General features: G+C 38.5%; 1 protein-coding gene across 4 annotated transcripts in view; it reads left to right on the plus strand.

Moving 5' to 3' along the window:
• The window catches only part of porb (P450 (cytochrome) oxidoreductase b), a 22,383-nt gene extending 4,142 nt beyond the window's left edge, over positions 1–18,241 (plus strand). For 3 of the 4 annotated variants that reach the window (XM_014018171.1, XM_014018169.1, XM_014018172.1), the window contains 15 exons: positions 9–206; positions 10,108–10,156; positions 11,565–11,693; positions 11,889–12,041; positions 12,740–12,864; positions 13,541–13,630; positions 13,785–13,883; positions 14,112–14,228; positions 14,790–14,908; positions 15,131–15,312; positions 15,392–15,541; positions 15,644–15,905; positions 16,275–16,420; positions 16,613–16,698; positions 17,004–18,241. In XM_014018171.1, coding sequence (XP_013873625.1) covers positions 37–206; positions 10,108–10,156; positions 11,565–11,693; positions 11,889–12,041; positions 12,740–12,864; positions 13,541–13,630; positions 13,785–13,883; positions 14,112–14,228; positions 14,790–14,908; positions 15,131–15,312; positions 15,392–15,541; positions 15,644–15,905; positions 16,275–16,420; positions 16,613–16,698; positions 17,004–17,148 — 2,022 coding nt within the window. In that variant the 5' untranslated portion in view covers positions 9–36 and the 3' untranslated portion in view covers positions 17,149–18,241. Of the gene's footprint in view, positions 1–8; positions 207–6,193; positions 6,428–10,107; positions 10,157–11,564; positions 11,694–11,888; positions 12,042–12,739; positions 12,865–13,540; positions 13,631–13,784; positions 13,884–14,111; positions 14,229–14,789; positions 14,909–15,130; positions 15,313–15,391; positions 15,542–15,643; positions 15,906–16,274; positions 16,421–16,612; positions 16,699–17,003 lie in introns of those variants that run through there. The other variant, XM_014018173.1, reaches the window with a different exon arrangement.
• Positions 18,242–19,069: the final 828 nt, after the last annotated feature.

Consider the following 19,069-nt stretch of genomic DNA (forward strand, 5'->3'; position numbering starts at 1 on the left):
CCCTCCAGTCCTTCATATTGTGTCAACGCTGCAGACATGGACCCTGAGACCAGCACTCACGCAGACGGCGCAGGAGATGAAGAGGAGCCTCTTTTCAGCAACCTGGACCTCTTCCTCTTCTCCCTCATCGTCGGCCTGGTCGTTTATTGGTTCATGTCTCGCAGGAAGCCGGAGCCCATTCCTGAGTTTAAGAAGCTTGACACACCGTAAGTTTATTTATTTATTTTTCCCCCATCTGGGTCGACACAGACAAGTATACATCTTCCACAAACACAAGCTTCAAGTAAAAATTCATTTCATGGGAATGCCCTGAACTAGAACTGCTCAACACTGAATTAAAAAAAAAGTTTAGTTTAGATTTAAGTTATGTAACATGCACATGTGTGACCTTTCACTGAGCAAATTCCTTTGCGCCTGTGCCATAATAACTTGTTTTTAAAGCAGCTGTTTGTAAAACGACATGTTTTTTTTCTGTTTAGATTTTTTTATTTTAAAAGAAGCATGCGCTGTGTCTAAAACATCAACCTTAACCGCTGGCTATTTTCCAATATAACATCTGTATAAAATACAAATAAAATCATGAAAAATACAAGGCAAACTATTTTATCTCATACTAAAACTTAACGGATAGCTTTAAAACATCTCAATTCAGAATTTCTTATAATTTGGACGTGTATAAAAGCAAACTGGTGGTGCAGAGGTTAGATGAGGTTTGAATCCCCAGACTGGCACAAAATATGTGGGTCCTCTACATGTGTGATGGGGAAAAAAGGCAGGGAAATAATCTCCCTCTCTCTTGCTTGGGGTATAAAAAAGGTACACTTCATGCCATAGAGAAGTGTATTCTGTTCCTCATTAGCCTTGAAACACAAAAGCAGGTTAACGCAACACAAAGTTTCTTTTAGCAACTCATCAACTTGAAGAATCTCATCTGTTCCAGGGTTTCCTTTATTATTTTTTTTAACCGTGATGGTGGTGGGCAACATGGATTTAATTATGACCATTTCAAACTGAATGTTAATTTAAAAAAACATTTATTCATTATTTTCACACTGTACTACTCAAATTACAACAGTACTGTAGTAAAGAGTGCAGCTTTTTTAAAATAAAAAATGCATTAGTTGAATATATTGCCTATCTCTTATCTAAAGATATATTTAAGATATCTTGAATATTGATGTCATTAAAAAAATCTTTACCTGGAGCCTCCTTAAAATTTAATATAAATCTGATGTTATTTCTACAACCTGTAGTCAGAATGTAATTAGGGATGTCTCAAATAGGTTTTTTTGCCTTATCAAAATATATTTAAAGATAACTTAAATAACTAATATATCTAGTCAGAGCATGTTTTCAGATGTCTGGAATGTAAGTGTGGTGAAGTTAAATAAAAGGTAGAAGGGCTTGCCATACAGGTGAACTTCTGCCTGCTGAATGATCCGATGCGCTCTCAGAGCAGAAGTCCACTTTTACATTAGCAAGGTGGACTTATGAGCGAGCAAATGTCCACGTCTTTTTTCATCTCTGAGTAGCAATAAAAAAAAGTTTTCCTCTGAGAACTTGTGTGAAAAAAAACAAACCTGCAGTCGGTAATGGTTCGGTCTGCGTGACGTGCAGCTGGAGGGAGAAATAATCCCCGCGACACAATATTTTAGTTATGCGCGACGAAGCTATATTAGAGAGGGAGGGAGTAATTGAGGATTTATCCACTGTCTACATGCTTTAAAATGCTATATTTCATTTAATTTCCAGAATTTTTCTATTTAAATGGCCAAAACAAAAGAAATAGCGGGACACATTCACATATAGTTTTTACCTGCCTCAAGCAGTCCTATTTGTTATAACCTGCAAATTATTAATTAACTACGTACCGTCGTTCACAGGCTTGAACTAAAATGTGTTCAACTTAACATTCCTTAGGTTAGTATAAGTGCACAAATATAGGATATAAATAAATACGATTTGCTTTACATTGTTTTAATATATTATAAAACAATCCCTCATTCTGAAGGTGTGGCTGCTTTTATTTTGCCGTGACGGTGCATCACGATCAATTACATGTAGAAATCCTGTTGTTCTGAGCAACTTATACAAATAGGAATTATTTTTAAAAGCAAGTGCATCCAAATGTTATCAAAACTCAACATTTTATATTAGATGAGTATACTAGAGAGATTATTCTGATTAAGTTTTGATTATAAAGTTCACTGACTTGGGCAGCATGGCAGGTCCGTTCATGGAGCTGGTGCCTCACAGGAGGTTGCCGGATTGAATTCCAGCCAAGGATCTGTCTGGGTAGAGTTTACATGTTCTGTCTGTGCATGCAGAGCTTCCTCCTACAGACAAAAACATGAATTTTAGGCTAATTTGTAACTCTAAATTGTCCTTAGGTGTGAGTGTGAGAGTGAATGGTTGTTTGTCTCAAATATGAGCACTTCAATTTGGCTACTCGGCTGTACCAATACAAAGTACTTACTAAGTTAGAACACAAATATTATACAGTGACTTTAAAACAATATTTTTATTTTTTAAGGTATCCTTCCTTATAGGCCCACAGCCCCTCGTGACTGGATCAAATCACACATACATCGTGACATGTATTGTTGCAACAGTTAAAAATCTTCGTTCAACTTGTGATCTTCTTAAACACTTATTTGGTTAAACTTGTGAAATACAAGGTGATAGTCTTCCTAATGTTAAGTGTGAGATGTGACGATTTAAGCAACAAATTGACCACGGTACTTGTTCAGCATCTTTCCCATGTGACAGTCGTTTCACACTAGTAGAAAATTGTCCAAATTGAATGACAAAAGTCCTTCATGACAGGCACACAATAAAGACATCATACCACTGAAAGATGCCACCACACTTCAACACACTGATCAAAGTGACCCAGAAATATAAGATCACATGTCTGCCTTTTATTTCAGTCTCCATCATTTATTAAGGACAGCTTTGGGTATTTGCTAACAGCATTAAGACGATATTTGTTGATGATTTTTCCCCTTCAATTTTCCTCCTCAGGATGAGGATTATTTTTAATTTTTAACAGCCAAGTATTGGAGTTTCGGATAACTCTGGTTAATAATGCTGAGGTATTGCCTAATATTAATTATAGCTGCTTTAACAGATGTGATGCAGACTAGTTGATGACAGTATGTCTAAGGTCAACCAGTGTTTCACTGCAGTCCAAACAAAATCGCGTGTCATGACAGGATCAGTACAGGTTGTCACTTTAAAGCACTTACAGCATGTGTGTGAGAGTGCACAGCTTATTACTCGGGTAAATGTTTCACCAGCAGCGACCTTTGTTTTCTCTCTGCCTCTTCTTTTACTCTCTCTTCTCTTCTTTCTTTTTCAAAAACTCAGCTAATCCTTTTTTTACTCTGACGTTTTCATCTTCCATATAATCCTGCTGGCCTTCCCCTGTTCCCTCCCCTCAGTATTTAGTGGAAGAGTAGAGGCTTGGCTCCATTACAGTGAACTGTTCTCACATGGGCCACAGTTTTAGTCCCTCCCCTACTTCCACATAACTTCCTTTGATTCCTAGGAAAGAAAAAAAATCCAGACCAGCTGTACTTTTGGTGTGGACACAGGCTGAAAGAAGATCTGGACCATTTATGTAACAAAGTTACTCAGATAGGGAMAAAAGTGTGGAGTGTTTGGCTTATTAGAAAAGTTTGGTGACAGAATATTTTCATATATTTGTACATACATAACTAAAAACTGCTATCTTGTCTTAATTTTTTTAATGACTTAAAACAAAACAGAAGACAACACTTCAACCATAGAAATGAAGTAAGCTATAGCTCTTTTGGGCAACCTTGAAAATAACATCGTGCATGATTTCACGCTCAAAGTATGTGTTGTGAATGACTTTCAGCTACTTACAAATCAAATTTTAGCCTAATGGCTGTGCCCAAATTCAGAGGCTGTGTCCTTCGGAGGACCTGACCTACCCTGGGGCGGCTGTGGCAGAGTGGTTAGGGGAGTCGTCCTGGAACCGGAAGGTCACCGGTTCGATCCCCCGTCCAACTGTCTCAGTTGTTGTGTCCTTGGACAAGACACTTCACCCCTAAAGCCTCTGATGTGTGTCCCATTCAGAGTATGAATGTGATTGGCACTGATTAGTCTCCATAGATGATTGTTCATGTTAGCTTTGTAGGAGATCTAGTAGAGTGCTGTGTGAATGGGTAAATGAGGACACAGATTGTAGTGTGAAGAGCTTTGAGTATCCTGGTTGGGTAGAAAGGCGCTATACAAGTACAGTCCATTTTCCCTGTCTAGGTGGGCTGGGTCCTTTGTCGACCACGAAGACTGTAAAAAMGTGGCTGTGAATTTGGACCGTCTAGTCTTTAGCTTTATTCCCGCCCTTACTCAGGTGTATGTCCTGCAGGGCTCTAGACTAACTTTTTGCACTGGTTGCACTGATGTGCCTAACATTTTTTCTTAGGTGCACCAGCACAAAAGTTAGGTGCACCCAAATATTCAACCACGTCGCATTTAACGTCAGAGTTTCACAGGTTATTTTTTAATCACTGTTCTTTAAGGCAACATTAACTTGAAAATAATTAGTTAACAATCTAGTAAACATGAAGTTCTTTATTTGAAACAGAATTGTAGATATTTAACTTACTAAAAAGTATTTAAAGTGATTTTATAAAATTGTAAGTGCAAATGTTTAAGGGCTGAATGTCTTAAACATATTAAACATTTCATGGTTAAATTTTTTTAGACACCTGCCCCTCAGATGGACAACTCCTGTAGTTTGGCCCTCTGGATCTTTGGCCTTGGATAAACCAGAATGATGAACAGATAATAATGATTAATAAAAGTCCCCACGAGGATAGAACAACAAACGTGTGTGCGCTGGAGGTGTGGAGCGGAGCCGCGAACAGAGCGCTGTGTTATTGGGAGAGATGAGACTGTCGGCGGGCCACCATTGATGCTGCTGGATTATTTTTTATGGAACATGGAAACTTTTTTTTCAGCGGGCGACCGCTCCCCCTCCACTTCGAACGACTGGTCGCACCGGTGCGACCGGACATTTTTTTTAGTCGCACTGGAAATCAGGTCGCATTTGTGACCAAATTAGTCACACTCTAGAGCCCTGTCCTGTCACCTAGCAATCACGACAACGCTAAATAAAAGCAAAAAATAGATTGGAATTAGCAAAGTATAAATGGCCTATATTATTATTATAAATTAACAAAATTAGCTTAGAGAGGAAATACTTGAACAACTAAGAGACCCGTTTATTTCAAAATATGAGTTCTTTTGATTTCTGACAAAAAATTTCCTTATATTTTATAAAAGATGGTATGGTGTTTCTTGGGTTTAATGTGTCCAGTCAGTGATTTTTAAAGCACTTTAGTCATTTCTTTGTTTGGAAGCTTTTCTAACTAAAACACTGGTCTAAGTTGGTGGAGGGAAGGAATACAGGAAGGGAGTGCTGAAGTGGTCTCCCCTCCCCTTAAAGAGGCAGTGATTACCTAACTGTTATGAAGGGGATGTAGTCTTTCATGTCTTTCCAGTGCTTTTTTTTGTCTCTGAACCCATTTTGAAAGTTCTCTGGGGAGCRGGCCAAGGTCTTTTGGCGAACACAAAGGTGGAAAGTAGAGGCAAAAGACAAGCAGCTCATTCTTTACTTTTTTATTCTTCTGTCCCTCCACTCCCCTGTTTTCTTTTTGTTTGTTTTTTTTGTCGTCTGGGCTGAACCACTCTGCCATTGGGGCCATGTCACAAATGGGATCCTTTTATGATAAATGAGGTTGCCATAGCAATAACATTCCCTCTCTCCTCCAGTGAAGTGGGGGCAGGGGAGACGTTGCAAAAACAAAAAAATCCTGTTCCTGTCTTGCACTCCTCCCTCAGTGGTTGCTCTATCATTTAGTCTTTTTGTTGAATGGATCTTGTGTACTCTTTTTTTCCTCCTTCTTCTTCTTTCTAACACCTTTCAGAGTGGAAAAGAAAAGGGGTGGGCATGAAGAGGAAGGCATTCCCAGCTCATGATCATTTCAGCGTGTGTTTGCGTGAGTCACAAACTGTGGGTCTGCAGCTTGGCTGCATTTTATGGGAAAGTCAGTTTCCCACCATTGTGTTCCTCGCCGCTGCCAGAGCCTGACGGAGCTCGCAGGCTGCTTTCACGCTCCATCCGAGTGAATGCGTGCGGAGATCAGGCACCGCTGGTTTCAGAGCAGCAACAGGAAGAGGCAGAGTTCACGTYGTGTCGGAGGTGAAGGCTGTGCTTTAGGTGTCCCTCTGCCCTGCCTGGAATGGTTCTGCTTCTGCGTCTCGTTGGATTTTGAGCGTGGCGGCTCCCGGCTTGGCCTTGACAGCAGTGCTAGTTGAAGTGTTGAGCTAAAGAGCTGCATGTCATGGGCTGCGTCTTCTCTCTGCCAGAGGACAGGAGAGATGCTGCTGAGAGGTCAGTACAGTGTTTGATTAATGGCTACAAAACAAACGACTCGCCTTAAATAGTCTAAGTATAGTTCAACTCTGCAGTGGAGTTTTTACACCTCAGAAGTTGAAGATTTTGGCTCGGCACCCTGTTGACGTTAAAATGTTTCTAACAAAACTGCTGCACACAAACACATTTAGTTTGTCTAGATTTAAGAATCAGTGTAAAACACATTTAATGTTCTGGAGAAGTTACATAACAGGAAACGATAAAATCTGTTTGTCTGCAATCAAAAATCTAATTTTGTTATAATTAAATCTTCTGATTTGTCCTGTCTTTTTCAGACTTATTCATTTACCATTCTAGTCATGTGTGCACTTCCAGCAGCATTCAGTTTTAATTAAGTATTCTTGGTAAAGTTTTATCATTTTACTGTTTTAGTGTAACATCACCTGCATGTTTGACAATAAAATGGATAGTTTTCAAATTCAAATACTGGAAACCTTTTCAGAGCTCAAAGTTTCCTGGCTCATATGTGATGTAGACATCAAGAGATTTCCTAAATTACATAAAAACATGCAGGTGGCAGGATATGATGCAAAATATACACGTAARGATTTGTCGTTTGCTTGCGACAAATCAAAAAGACATGAACATCCATCCATCTTTATCATAATTGCATGTTTGTATAAATTTAGAATTATGGCTTAAAATACTAGAAACACTTGAGGTATACAATGATGATTTAATAATGCATTGAGGATATCAACAGTAATAAAACCATATTTTCCTCACTTTCTTTTGTCATCACGATCATCTAAACCAGGTGTGGACATCAAGGCCAGCAAGTCTGTTGGATTGAACAAACACATTRACATGCAGAACACATAACTCTTATTGTAACGGCCTATGATTTATTCCAGTACAAGCTGTCCTTTGTTACTGATGTGGATGAATCTTTGATACGCTGTGAAGCATTATCTATCTCAAAGATGTAAACAGAAATTCTACAGGGGAGAAAAGTATATAACTGTCTCACTGCCCTTGATTCAACCAGAGAAAAACTACCAGAATCAACACATAGTTGATTTAATAAATCATATTTTTGTTCATTTAGACATTAAATTTGACCAAACGGCCTCTTTAGAAAACAATTAGAAAATCTCAGGGCTGCAGTTCATGTGAGAATACCACCTCTATGGAAAGGATTGTATATCCTGCATGAATACATTTTGACACAAAGTACAAACACTGCAGGCATAAATAAAACCCTAATGTTCATTGAAGAAATGCATAGCACCCTGCAATTCTCATGCAAGACTCAAGTATTAGTTCAGTATCTGTAAAATTCACTGAATTAAAGACTTGTTTCCTAAGGTCAGTTGGCTGTTGTTTATTTAAAATGTTAATTTGTTGTAAAGGAACATCTAATGACCATTTCCTAACACATGAACAAGCAATTAAAGCAAAATTTCATAATAATAATTGGTTTGTTTGTTTTTATACTACAGCAACAACACCACCCCATATGAAGTCACAAAACCTTTGATTAAAGCAAACCTTAGTATTTGATACGCTTATTTTTATGAATGCTAAAGTTGCAATCCAACATGTCATCTTGATTTTGAAATGCTACTTTCTTGATCTGAAGTGAAATTTTAATTTTGTAGCCATTTTCATCTCAAGTGATCTTTTTTTAAATTAACTTTGGCTTAGGCTTTGGAAAAATCTGAATTATGATTTTATTTATTTATTTATTTATTTTTTTAAGAAAACTTGTTGAAATGTGTCAGGCTTCAGTCAAATTATTAATTTACTGCAAACATGAGTCAAATTTAAYGATCTTACCATGTAAGAGTAAAATATAAGCAAGTAAAAAAATATATTATTGATACCTCTGATGACCTGACTGGGGCAGGTTATTAAAGTTAGCAGGAAAACCCTCCCTGTTATGTAACTGCAGGACACAGCAGATAAGAGCTCAGTCAGACCCAGCTGAATCTGTCTGCAGTGGAATATCCTGCCTCTCTGCTCAAAATTGATCTGTATTTAGTTATTTTACTTAGGTTTACCAAGAAGTATAAGCAGCTATGGCACAACTTTAGAGTGTAACCAAATGTTATTACTGATGTTTAGTCATGATTCAGCAGCGTGCTGCTTATTTTTCACAGTGAAAATCAGAATACGGATTCATTTATGCATGGAGTTACTGTCTATTCTTTTATCATTGGAGGCAGATGCTCTTTGATGTCACTGAAGCCTTTTATTTGTTTCAATGAAGGACTTCCTGTGCTCCTTTTTTATCCTATTTTGACCTGTTTACTGTATTTATGTTCAAGAAATTTGTCTGAACTGATTTTTGTAGACCTGAGCTACAAACCACACAGATTTAATCACTTCCTCCTCATTAACAATGAGGTTATTATTACGTAGTTAACCATTACATTACTGCAGCTGTCTCACCAGTGATTCTTCTCCCACCTGTTCTTCCTAAAGAGATATTTTTCTCCTTCACAGACAATCTTTTTTCACGGATTTTTTTTATGGCTTTGCTCTGAACTTTCATGCCCTGTTGTCCCCCCACCTGAGGCAGGTTTAGCTGGTAAAAGGTAAAAATGTCAACACATTGATATAAAATTAAGTAAGTAAACTTTATTTTTATAGCACCGTTCACAGACACAAACCTCACAAAGTGCTTAACCGAGAGCAAAATATCTAAAAACAACTAAAAACAATAAAACAGATAACAAATATATAAAAAAGCAATTAAAACACAATAAAAAGCACATTAATTAAAAGCCTGTCTGAATAAAAAAGTCTTGAGATGTTTCTTAAAAGAGTCAGTAGAATATGAGCAGTGAAGGGACAGAGGGAGAGCGTTTCAGAGCCTCGGGACCACCACCTGAAAAGCTTTGTCTCCAATGGTTTTATAATGGGTTCCAGGGACCACCAGCAGCATTTGATTAGAAGACCTCAAAGTCCTGGATGGACAGAGAGGCTTCAGAAGGTCCAGTATGTATTTGGGGGCCTGACCATGAAGTGCTCAAAGTTAAAACCAAAATTTTAAAATGACTTTTCAAATGCACAGGGAGCCAGTGCAGACAGGTGTAATGTGGGCTCTCCTGTGGGTCTTTGTAATAACCTCGCTGCAGCGTTCTGCACAGACTGAAGGCGAACCAAAGAGGATTTGTTTAAATGTAAAAAGACTGTTGCAGTAATCTAAACGAGAAGAAATAAAAGCGTGAACAACCATCTCTAGTTCCTTCTGTGACACAAAAGATCTCGGCTTTAAAATGTTCCTTAAATGATAAAAACAGATATAAACTAAAGTTTTTTACAATGGTTGTCAAAAGACAGAACTATCAAAGACAACACCCAGATTTCTGAGACTATTTTTCACTGAAGGAGTTAAAAAAGCAAGGTGCTGCCTGATTACAGGGATTTTATCATCAGGGCCAACAAACAGGTTGAACTCCTGCACTTAAAAATCACAACTCCGACAAATCGGTCTCTAAATGAACCAGCAACATGTCCTTTTTTATCTTTTCTTTTTGTTTTATTAAGCTTTTATAGCATTGATAAGTTCTGCTGCTTGTAAAGATGCCACAAAATAGTCTGCATTTATAGTTTCAGAATAAAAAATACAAGCATTTATCCAAATATGCTAATATCCTAACAAAAAGCATCTTTTTTTGTTTTTTGTTCAGAGCCCCCACCACACGAGAGACGAGTTTCGTTGAGAAAATGAAGAAAACGGTGAGTGATGTTGTTTACTTGCTTACTTCCGCTTTGTTTCTGTTCTTTAAACTGACTTTTATCATGCTGAGGCATTTTAACTACATTCAGAGTTGTCCTTTACCTAATGAGCCATCACTGCAGGGTTAAGGGGTGATTTCTAAAGAATGAAAGCTCCCTGTATTAAACTGTGGCCTTTTCCAGGTACTTACTAACCTAATGATTATCTGTTTTTTTTTTTTTTTTTTCAAAGTTCATGAGGAGGGGAACTATGTTTGTAGATAAATGCTTTTGTTGTACTCCAAGCTGAAAAAAGTTATTTTCAAAAGCTTAAAAAAATGTAGTTTGTGGAAATTTGGTGTTTTATCATTGCCAATTTGAAAATATATTTTTTATTGATTTATTTTATTTGTATTTAAAAAGGAGGGTTGCCTAAACATCACAATAAGTATTTTTGAAGGGATTTCTCAACCCTAGAACATGATCAAAGAGAATTATAAGAATTATCTATTAGAAAAGATAAATATTGGAGTAGATTAGAAGGCTTATTTATGCTAATTTAGTTACTAGGACTGCTGGATGATGTCTGTATGGACCCTTAATTATGGCAAAAGTCAATATATTCACTTACGTTGCACTGTAGCCTGTGCTCACTAACTCGTTTTGCCAGCTCGGATCAAATTCTAGTTTCCCTGCTGGTGTGTAGGGTTGGGCAATATAGGCAAAAAAATTAATCACGATTAAATGTGGTATTTAACCGATAACGATTAATTTGACGATTAATCCCCTGGAGTCCCTGGACATCCTTATGTCCTGATTGCATGACCAAGTTAGTGGGAAAGATTTGCTCTTCGTAAAAATCTGTTCTAAATTGTGCCAAAATTACAGACTTCAGGTTGTTTATYAAATTTTAAATTGTGCTAATAGATAAATAAAGCGGACTGAGTGGGGAAATATCCAGTCAGTCTGCCTGGTGGCATTAATCGTATTAATCATCAAGTGCCAAAAAATAATCGATTAATGTTTTTCTGACGATTAATTTCACATGATACGATTATGCCCAACCCTACTGGTGTGACCACATGAAGTGGTAAATTTCTGTCTGTATGTTCAAACCAAAACTGAGAAAAGACACAAGTTGTTGTTGGATTGTGTGGTTTGACAGTAAATTGTAAAGATACCAGGATGCTATTGTTTGCAACACTTTAGGAATGGAGAAAACATTTTCTGATTGGCACGCAGACTGAGTTTATTTTAAACATGTAGAAGCTGTGCCGATATCTGCCTGTCACATACTGAACAGCTCTGGTTCTCAAATGCAGAATGTCACATCTGGAGGGGAGAGTTCAGACACCAGAATACAGAGCTGGATATTTATGATGGAAGAATGCTGTTTMATTAAGATGCTTGCTGTGATTTCTGTGAACAGGGAAAGAACATCATTGTGTTTTACGGCTCTCAGACGGGCACAGCTGAGGAATTTGCCAACAGACTGGCCAAAGATGCTCAGCGCTACGGCATGAAAGGAATGGCTGCTGATCCAGAGGAGTACACCATGGTAGTTTACAATACTGATGACTTACATAACATAATATTACTGTAAAATGAACGAGTTCTTCCATCTGTCCATTATGTTTACGCACATTAATGTAAAACCAGTGTAGGTCTCTTCAATCAAGTCAAGTTCTTGCTTTTTTTCAAACATCCTGTTCTGCCAAGTTAAAGCTGTTTTATTTGTCTTTCCTTTTAAAAGGGGGAACTGTCTCGTTTGTCAGAGATCGAGAACTCCCTTGCCATATTTTGCATGGCCACTTACGGTGAGGGAGACCCAACAGATAACGCCCAGGACTTCTACGACTGGCTGCAGGAGAATGATGATGAAGATCTCTCTGGGCTGAACTTCACTGTGAGTCTCCTTTTTTATTGTACATAGTGTAGCTGTAAAATGATCCTCAATTTTAAAAATGATTAAACTTAGTGTCGACTGTAGATATCAATGTAAAGTCCATCTGTTATCATTCTCCTCACTCATTTAAATATCTAATATCCTGCAACACAACATTAAATGATTTAATTTATTATTTAGTCAGTTAAATTGTACCATCTCAACTGATGATACACACTTATATAAATTTATCTGACAAAAAAAGCTTCTGTTTTGGGCAATGAATGACAAAGCTTGATTTTACAGTTTCATTTTCTGCTCATGGGACAAGGATCCAACCATCAAACGCTGTCTTATTGTGAAATGTTTTACTGCTGAGTTGGTGCTTATAAATCACATCATCACATTGTTGAACTCTTTAACACACTGATTGTTTCAGCTCTGTGGCCAGCTGTTGCTTTTGAGGTTTAACAGTGGTGAACTTCAAAACCCACATTCTGCTTTCACCCCTGACTCTGATATGTAAAATAGGACCATTAGGTTTAGATTTGGAGGTATTGTATGTTTGGTCCTGCCTCAAGCCTGCAGTTGTTGATTAAATTACAAAAACACTTTAGAAATTTGTCTCATTCCCTATTTTTAGCACATTTGTGTAGCTCAAACCTCAACCAAAACCATGTACTGATACACATCATGCTTGTGTCCTTGTCTGTCTCCAGGTCTTTGCTTTGGGAAATAAAACATACGAACATTACAACGCAATGGGAAAATATGTAGACAAAAGGCTAGAAGAACTGGGAGGCAAGCGCATCTTTGATCTTGGTTTAGGAGATGATGATGGCAAGTAAGTGATCTGATAATCTGAGATTGTGACTTTGTTTGCTGCAGCTCCTCTTGTCTGTAGACTTGTGACAAAAAGATGTATTCCTTACATTTGAGTTTGCTATAGTCTCTAAGATAATAAATAATTCTAAGTAATCAAATCCAAACATGATATTCTTGTTAAGTTATTACTAATAATCTGCTTAAAAGAATTTAAACATCCAGACAGACATATCTTGTTGGGACCCTGTGTTGTTTGTCAAACAGTAAAACACTTTAAACAAGGGGTGTTGGACTGCAACTCTAAGAGCTTGCAGGTTTTAAAGAAGAGTCCCACTGAGGGTGACCTTGTTAAACCAGCATAAAAATATTGAGAGTAGCTGTAATATTTACCTTGTACTGCTGCAGAAACTTGGCGCAGGCAACCTTTGATCCACAAAATAACATTGGATATGAGTAGAGAGCAATATTGACTCCATGTATGTTTACAGTTGCAGAGACTGACTTGGTACACATCAGATAAAAGAATAGAAACGAAGTTGCATTTTTTGCAGATTTAGTCTCGTTTTGCGCAGTTTCTAATGATGTAATTGAGCGGGCTCATTTGAGAGTTCAAAATAAAGAAGCGGTGTGTGTGTGTGAAATAAGCAGTCTTTATGTGCGTGTTTTGATCAAACTCCTTGGTTTTTGTGTTTCAGCCTCGAGGAGGACTTCGTTTCCTGGAGAGAGCAGTTCTGGCCGGCAGTCTGTGAGCACTTTGGTGTGGAGGCATCAGGAGATGAGTCAAGGTGCATTCATGATCATTTTATTTTAACCTAATGTCATCTTGTCTCCTTTTTTTATTATTTTTATTTTGTACCATCACCTAGCCTTCTACTGTGATTCAATGCACTTTATGTTGAGGTTGTCTAAGCTTGACCTCAGCCTCTCTCCATCACGCAGCATCCGACAGTACGAGCTGAAGGTTCACACGGACGTCAACATGAACAAAGTCTTCACAGGAGAGATCGGCCGGCTGAAGAGTTTTGAAGTCCAGAAGCCGTAAGTGCCGACACTTCATCAGATACTGCTCCCAGTTTACCCACTAACCCAGCTATGAAACGGAACTTTGTGCCCCCTAGTGGTCATCTAAAACACATTTATATAACCCTTTTTAAATTGGGAATAAGAATCCTCAAGGTTTTCATTAAATTCTGTGATTTAATTTTTTTAACGCATTTCTTTTGTAAAAGATTATCTATTTACTCTCAGTGTTGTCACTACTGACAGGCCGTATGATTCAAAGAACCCTTTCCTGGCCCCAGTCACTGTCAACCGCAGGCTCAACAAAGCTGGTGACCGACATCTTATGCACCTGGAGTTGGACATAACGGGCTCCAAGATCCGGTGAGTGTGTGACTCACCACATTGAACCAAGGATTTAATTGCAAGTAGTGTGGTAAGATGATAGGCAGCCGTGGTGCACTGCTAGAAAGGTGTACCTTCTATTGTGGGTCCCTTGAAGTAAATGTCTGAAAAATAAACCCAAAGGATGTTTTGAAGCATTTTTCTGAGCTGTTCCAACAGTTAATGAGGATTTTTGAGCAGAAAAGCCCTATATTTTGCTTCACGGGGATGGGAATCAAGCTGGGAAATCTTGATGTCCAAATATGGTTTGAGGTTTCCTCTTTCAAACGATGTCAAGAAATCCTCATTAACAAATGCCAAATATAGGATTCAGACCATCATTTCAGACAAATGAAGCCATATCTTTAGAACCACTCTTGACATCTAGTTGTTAAAATGTAGCTTAAAAAAACAGAAATTTAAAAATGTGCTCAGTTTAGTTTGACCAAATAACTTAACCCTTGATTTGACGTAATATGTCACAAATGTGAGACTGACGCATGTTCCCTTTTTATATGAGCAGTGGTCAAAGTCTGATTTCTTTACACTCTGTGGTTTCAGATACGAGTCAGGAGACCACGTGGCTGTTTTCCCCACAAATGACTCTGCTCTCGTGAACAAGCTGGGAGAGATCCTTGGCGTGGACCTTGATGTGGTTATCTCTCTCAATAACCTCGATGGTATTGCACTGACAGCTCAGATCACCTTGACCTCACGAGCCCGTCCCTCCCAACAACTCCCCTTTTGCAGCCTCAGCTCTGCTAATGCATGTGAAATAGATCCTGTAATATCACTGCAGTCATGTGGCATTTCTCTATTTTACACTGACCTTTATTAGTTCCTGTTATCGAGAAAGCAGTTTGATCTTTATGGGTCATTTTAAATCTCTTCTGTCTTTGCAGAGGAGTCCAACAAGAAACATCCGTTCCCCTGCCCAACCACGTACCGCACGGCGCTCACACACTACCTGGACATCACTAACCCCCCTCGCACYAACGTCCTGTACGAGCTGGCTCAGTACGCCTCTGACCCGAAAGACCAGGAGAACATGAGGAAGATGGCGTCCTCCTCCCCCGAAGGCAAAGTAGGGAATAGATTTAGAAAGTGTCTAATTGCATGTTTACTGTCATAAGAGGAGGATTTATTTAGTTGTCTGTCTGCAGTCTCTCTACCAGAGTTGGGTGCTGGACTCCTGCAGGAACATCCTCGCCATCTTGGAGGATATGCCATCTCTGAAGCCCCCCGTCGATCACCTGTGTGAGCTGCTGCCTCGTCTCCAGGCTCGCTACTATTCCATCGCTTCCTCCTCTAAAGTAATGACCCACCAGTTCCCTTCAGACATTTCTTCCTGGATGATCCGTTTCCGTTTTCTTCTCTGAAGTGTGAGCTCTGAGCGACTTCTCCTTGTTCTGCAGGTCCACCCCAACAGCATCCACATCTGTGCTGTGGTGGTGGAGTACAAGACCAAGACGGGCCGCATCAATAAAGGCGTTGCCACCAACTGGCTGAAGAACAAACTCGTCAACGGCCACAAGTCAACCGTGCCCATGTTCATCCGCAAGTCTCAGTTCCGCCTGCCGTTCAAAGCCTCCAACCCGGTGGTCATGGTCGGCCCCGGGACTGGAATCGCTCCCTTCATGGGCTTCATCCAGGAGAGAGGCTGGCTCAAACAGCAAGGTGTGTGTGTGTGTGTGTGTGTTGGTCTGATTTAATGAGAGGAAGCTGAGGTGAAGGACTTCCAACATGTTTGCCTTTTTTATTTTTATGACTAAACTCCCCTAATCTGTCCAGCATAGGCTCATAAAACATGTTAGAAACTGCTGTACCAATCATAGAAATTTCTCTAAAAACCTTTTTGTTTTTATCTTTTTTTAAATTTAAAGTGAATATTTTTGTTAACCAGTAGAGCTGAGCAACAATATTTGTTTACAAAAAAGTCCAATCCAGTTCATTAAGACGTACCGAGCGACATAATGAAGGACTGTTTGTACATTTTGTGGTCTTCTATAAAATGTAATTCTTTCAGTTTCTGCTTTTTCTTTACAGGGAAGGAGGTTGGAGAGACGGTGTTGTATTACGGTTGCCGATACAAAAATGAGGATTATCTTTACCAGGAAGAGCTGGAGGAGGCAGAGAAGGACAGCGTCTTAACACAACTTAATGTTGCTTTCTCCAGAGACCAGGAGCACAAGGTGAGACTGTCGCTGTAAGAACCTTTAACAGATTTTTGTGATTATTTGTGTTAAACAGATCTGTTGGCTGCTCACAAATCCTGTCTTTCAAAATTTAAAGTGCAAGTGTGTTAGGAGCTCTTAACAGCTCATAAACATAAGGATCAGGCCCACAGYTGAATAATGTTTTTGTTCCGGTTTTCCTGAATTCAGGTGTACGTACAGCATCTCCTGAAGAAAAACAAAGACCACCTCTGGAAGCTGATTCATTCAGACAACGCTCACATCTACATCTGCGGGTAATAACCAAAATAAAAACTTAAAAATAACTGCTTTCTGTAAATTTATGTTCAACAGTCTGTGCAGATTAAGTATTTTTACAGAACTTTTAGTTTTCATTTACTAAATGTTTGATCTTGGTGCTGTGGCGCCGCCTAGTGGCTTACAGTGTGTAGTTCAGGAGTCACCGACTGACCTTCCCTCTGAAGCTCAGTTGATTTAAAGTTGCTTTAATTATTTTACTTTTAATAAAGTGTCTTTATCTTATAATTTATTATCAATCAGGCATCAAAACTGCTTTGTTTTTTTGTTTTTGTTTTCCTAGTGATGCAAGAAACATGGCTAAAGACGTGCAGGCAGCTTTCTGCGACATCGCAGAGGAAGTTGGAGGCATGACCCACACCCAGGCCACTGATTACGTTAAGAAACTGATGACCAAAGGACGCTACTCACAAGACGTGTGGAGTTAAAGAGTCCCAGTCAGACCCAGCCTCACTGCTAAAGTGGTGATCATTTTAATATCCTGTTTTTTTTTTAACAGCTGTTTTGTCTTGGTCTGATCTATAAAAACAAACTTTTGTTCAGACTCTCCTGGTTCATGAGGGCTACGGGGAGCAGAAGATCATGAAGCAAATTTTACCTTGGCTTTTTTTTTTTTTTGTCATTTCTCAAATTTCAGATCTGTATGTTTTGCGATCATGTTTCCAGACCACCAGGATCCTCAGCTGAGCTGTTGGATCAGGGCCGGCAGCGGCCAGCCTCTCTGAGTCTCTGATATAAATAATTCAATAAGGGGTGTTGGACTGTAACTCTAAGAGCTTGCAGGTTTTAAAGAAGAGTCCCACTGGTTTGAAATTTATTGAGAAAGTGAATGCAGAAAGAGGTCGTCTCTATTTCAGGTCTATTTTTGATCAAATTGTTCTCATGACATCCGGTTGGTATTAAGAGATTCAGGAGTTTCGTCAGAAAGACTTTCTTTCCCACACATCAGTGCAGACTTTAGTTTCTCTCCGAGCTTGTTTAGTAGTGCTCTCAAAAGCACTTTAAAACATAAACAGTTTTTACCTTTTTAATTAAGATTATGATAATCATGCTTTGTACCAGCAGCTTAAAGGGAGATGATCACATTAAAAAGCATGAGAGTGTGCATTTTAGAGCCTATGTTTGGCCTGCCTTTAAAGAAAAAACATCTGTCGGGACCCTGTGTTTGTCAAACAGTAAAACACTTTAAACAAGGTGTGGTCTCTGAAACATCTATTTTTATTTGTCTGACAGCAGAGGAACTTGTATTTTAGTCTCATATCATGACCACATCTGTTTTATTCCTGTAATTTCTTTTGTTTTGTCAAAAAACATTTTGTAGAAAAAATACCCAGATGTTCTGTGTTTTCTAGCGTCTGTCTCCTCTTGAGTTTTTTGGGGGGAGTTAACCAGCTGAAGTGCAGCCTGTGCCTTTTTWAATACTGCCTTATGTATAAAGCATCAGAAACTACAACAGTTCACCATTTCTTTAATGCTTACATTTACATAGAAAACTAAATTCTTCTGAGACACTTTACCTGATGCTGTCATGCTTTAAAATGTAACACTTTGTATGGATGTATGATTTTTTTTTAAAAATGAATAAAATTGAACTAATTTGAGTTTGATGTTTTGTTTGTTTTTTACACAAACCTTGGTTTTTTAGTCATGTTTTAAGCAATTATTTCAGTTTTCACAGATCCTGAACCTGGTTTGAAAGTATTGGAAACACTAGTAAATTCAGGAATGTGGTCAATAGCATGCTTTTTGATTAAGGCCTAGATTTTTGGCTAATGTGAATAACAGTAGACTGAGCTTTCGGTGAATTGTTTTGCAATTTTAAATGGGAGTGCCCAAAAGTATTTTAATTAAGTTAAATAAATGTAGAAAACTGATACAGATAAGTTAAATATAAAAACTAACAAAAACAAAAAGCAGGTTGCACCAGCTGAAAAACAATTCTCAGCAACTTTGACAGTTAGAATAATGTGTAAATTCAGTTCAATTCAAAAATACTTATTGATCCCAGAGGGAAATTAGGTAAAAAAAAAAAAAACTTTTGGAAATTTGAACTCAAGGGTTTTTTCCATGGAGACGTACTTTTTTAAGGCGCAAAAACATTTTACCTAAGCAAGGCCGGATGGGCCTGCAAGCTCTAAGGGCCCTGGACACAAGCAAAATATCTAGTTATCTTATTTTTTTATGTGAAACTCTCCACCGGTACCCTTGAGCTGTACAGAGTGATGCTGCCCTGTCCAATGTGGTATATTTACTATTTATTTGTAAATATACTCATTGGTGTGGAACATGTTCTGATGACGTGTACAAAGTACACCGCTGAAAGAGGGAGGATGAGGGAAAAGGTAAGAG

Source organism: Austrofundulus limnaeus, unplaced genomic scaffold (genome assembly GCF_001266775.1).
Source record: "Austrofundulus limnaeus strain Quisiro unplaced genomic scaffold, Austrofundulus_limnaeus-1.0 Scaffold184, whole genome shotgun sequence".
In the NCBI taxonomy this organism is placed as follows: Eukaryota; Metazoa; Chordata; class Actinopteri; order Cyprinodontiformes; family Rivulidae; genus Austrofundulus; species Austrofundulus limnaeus.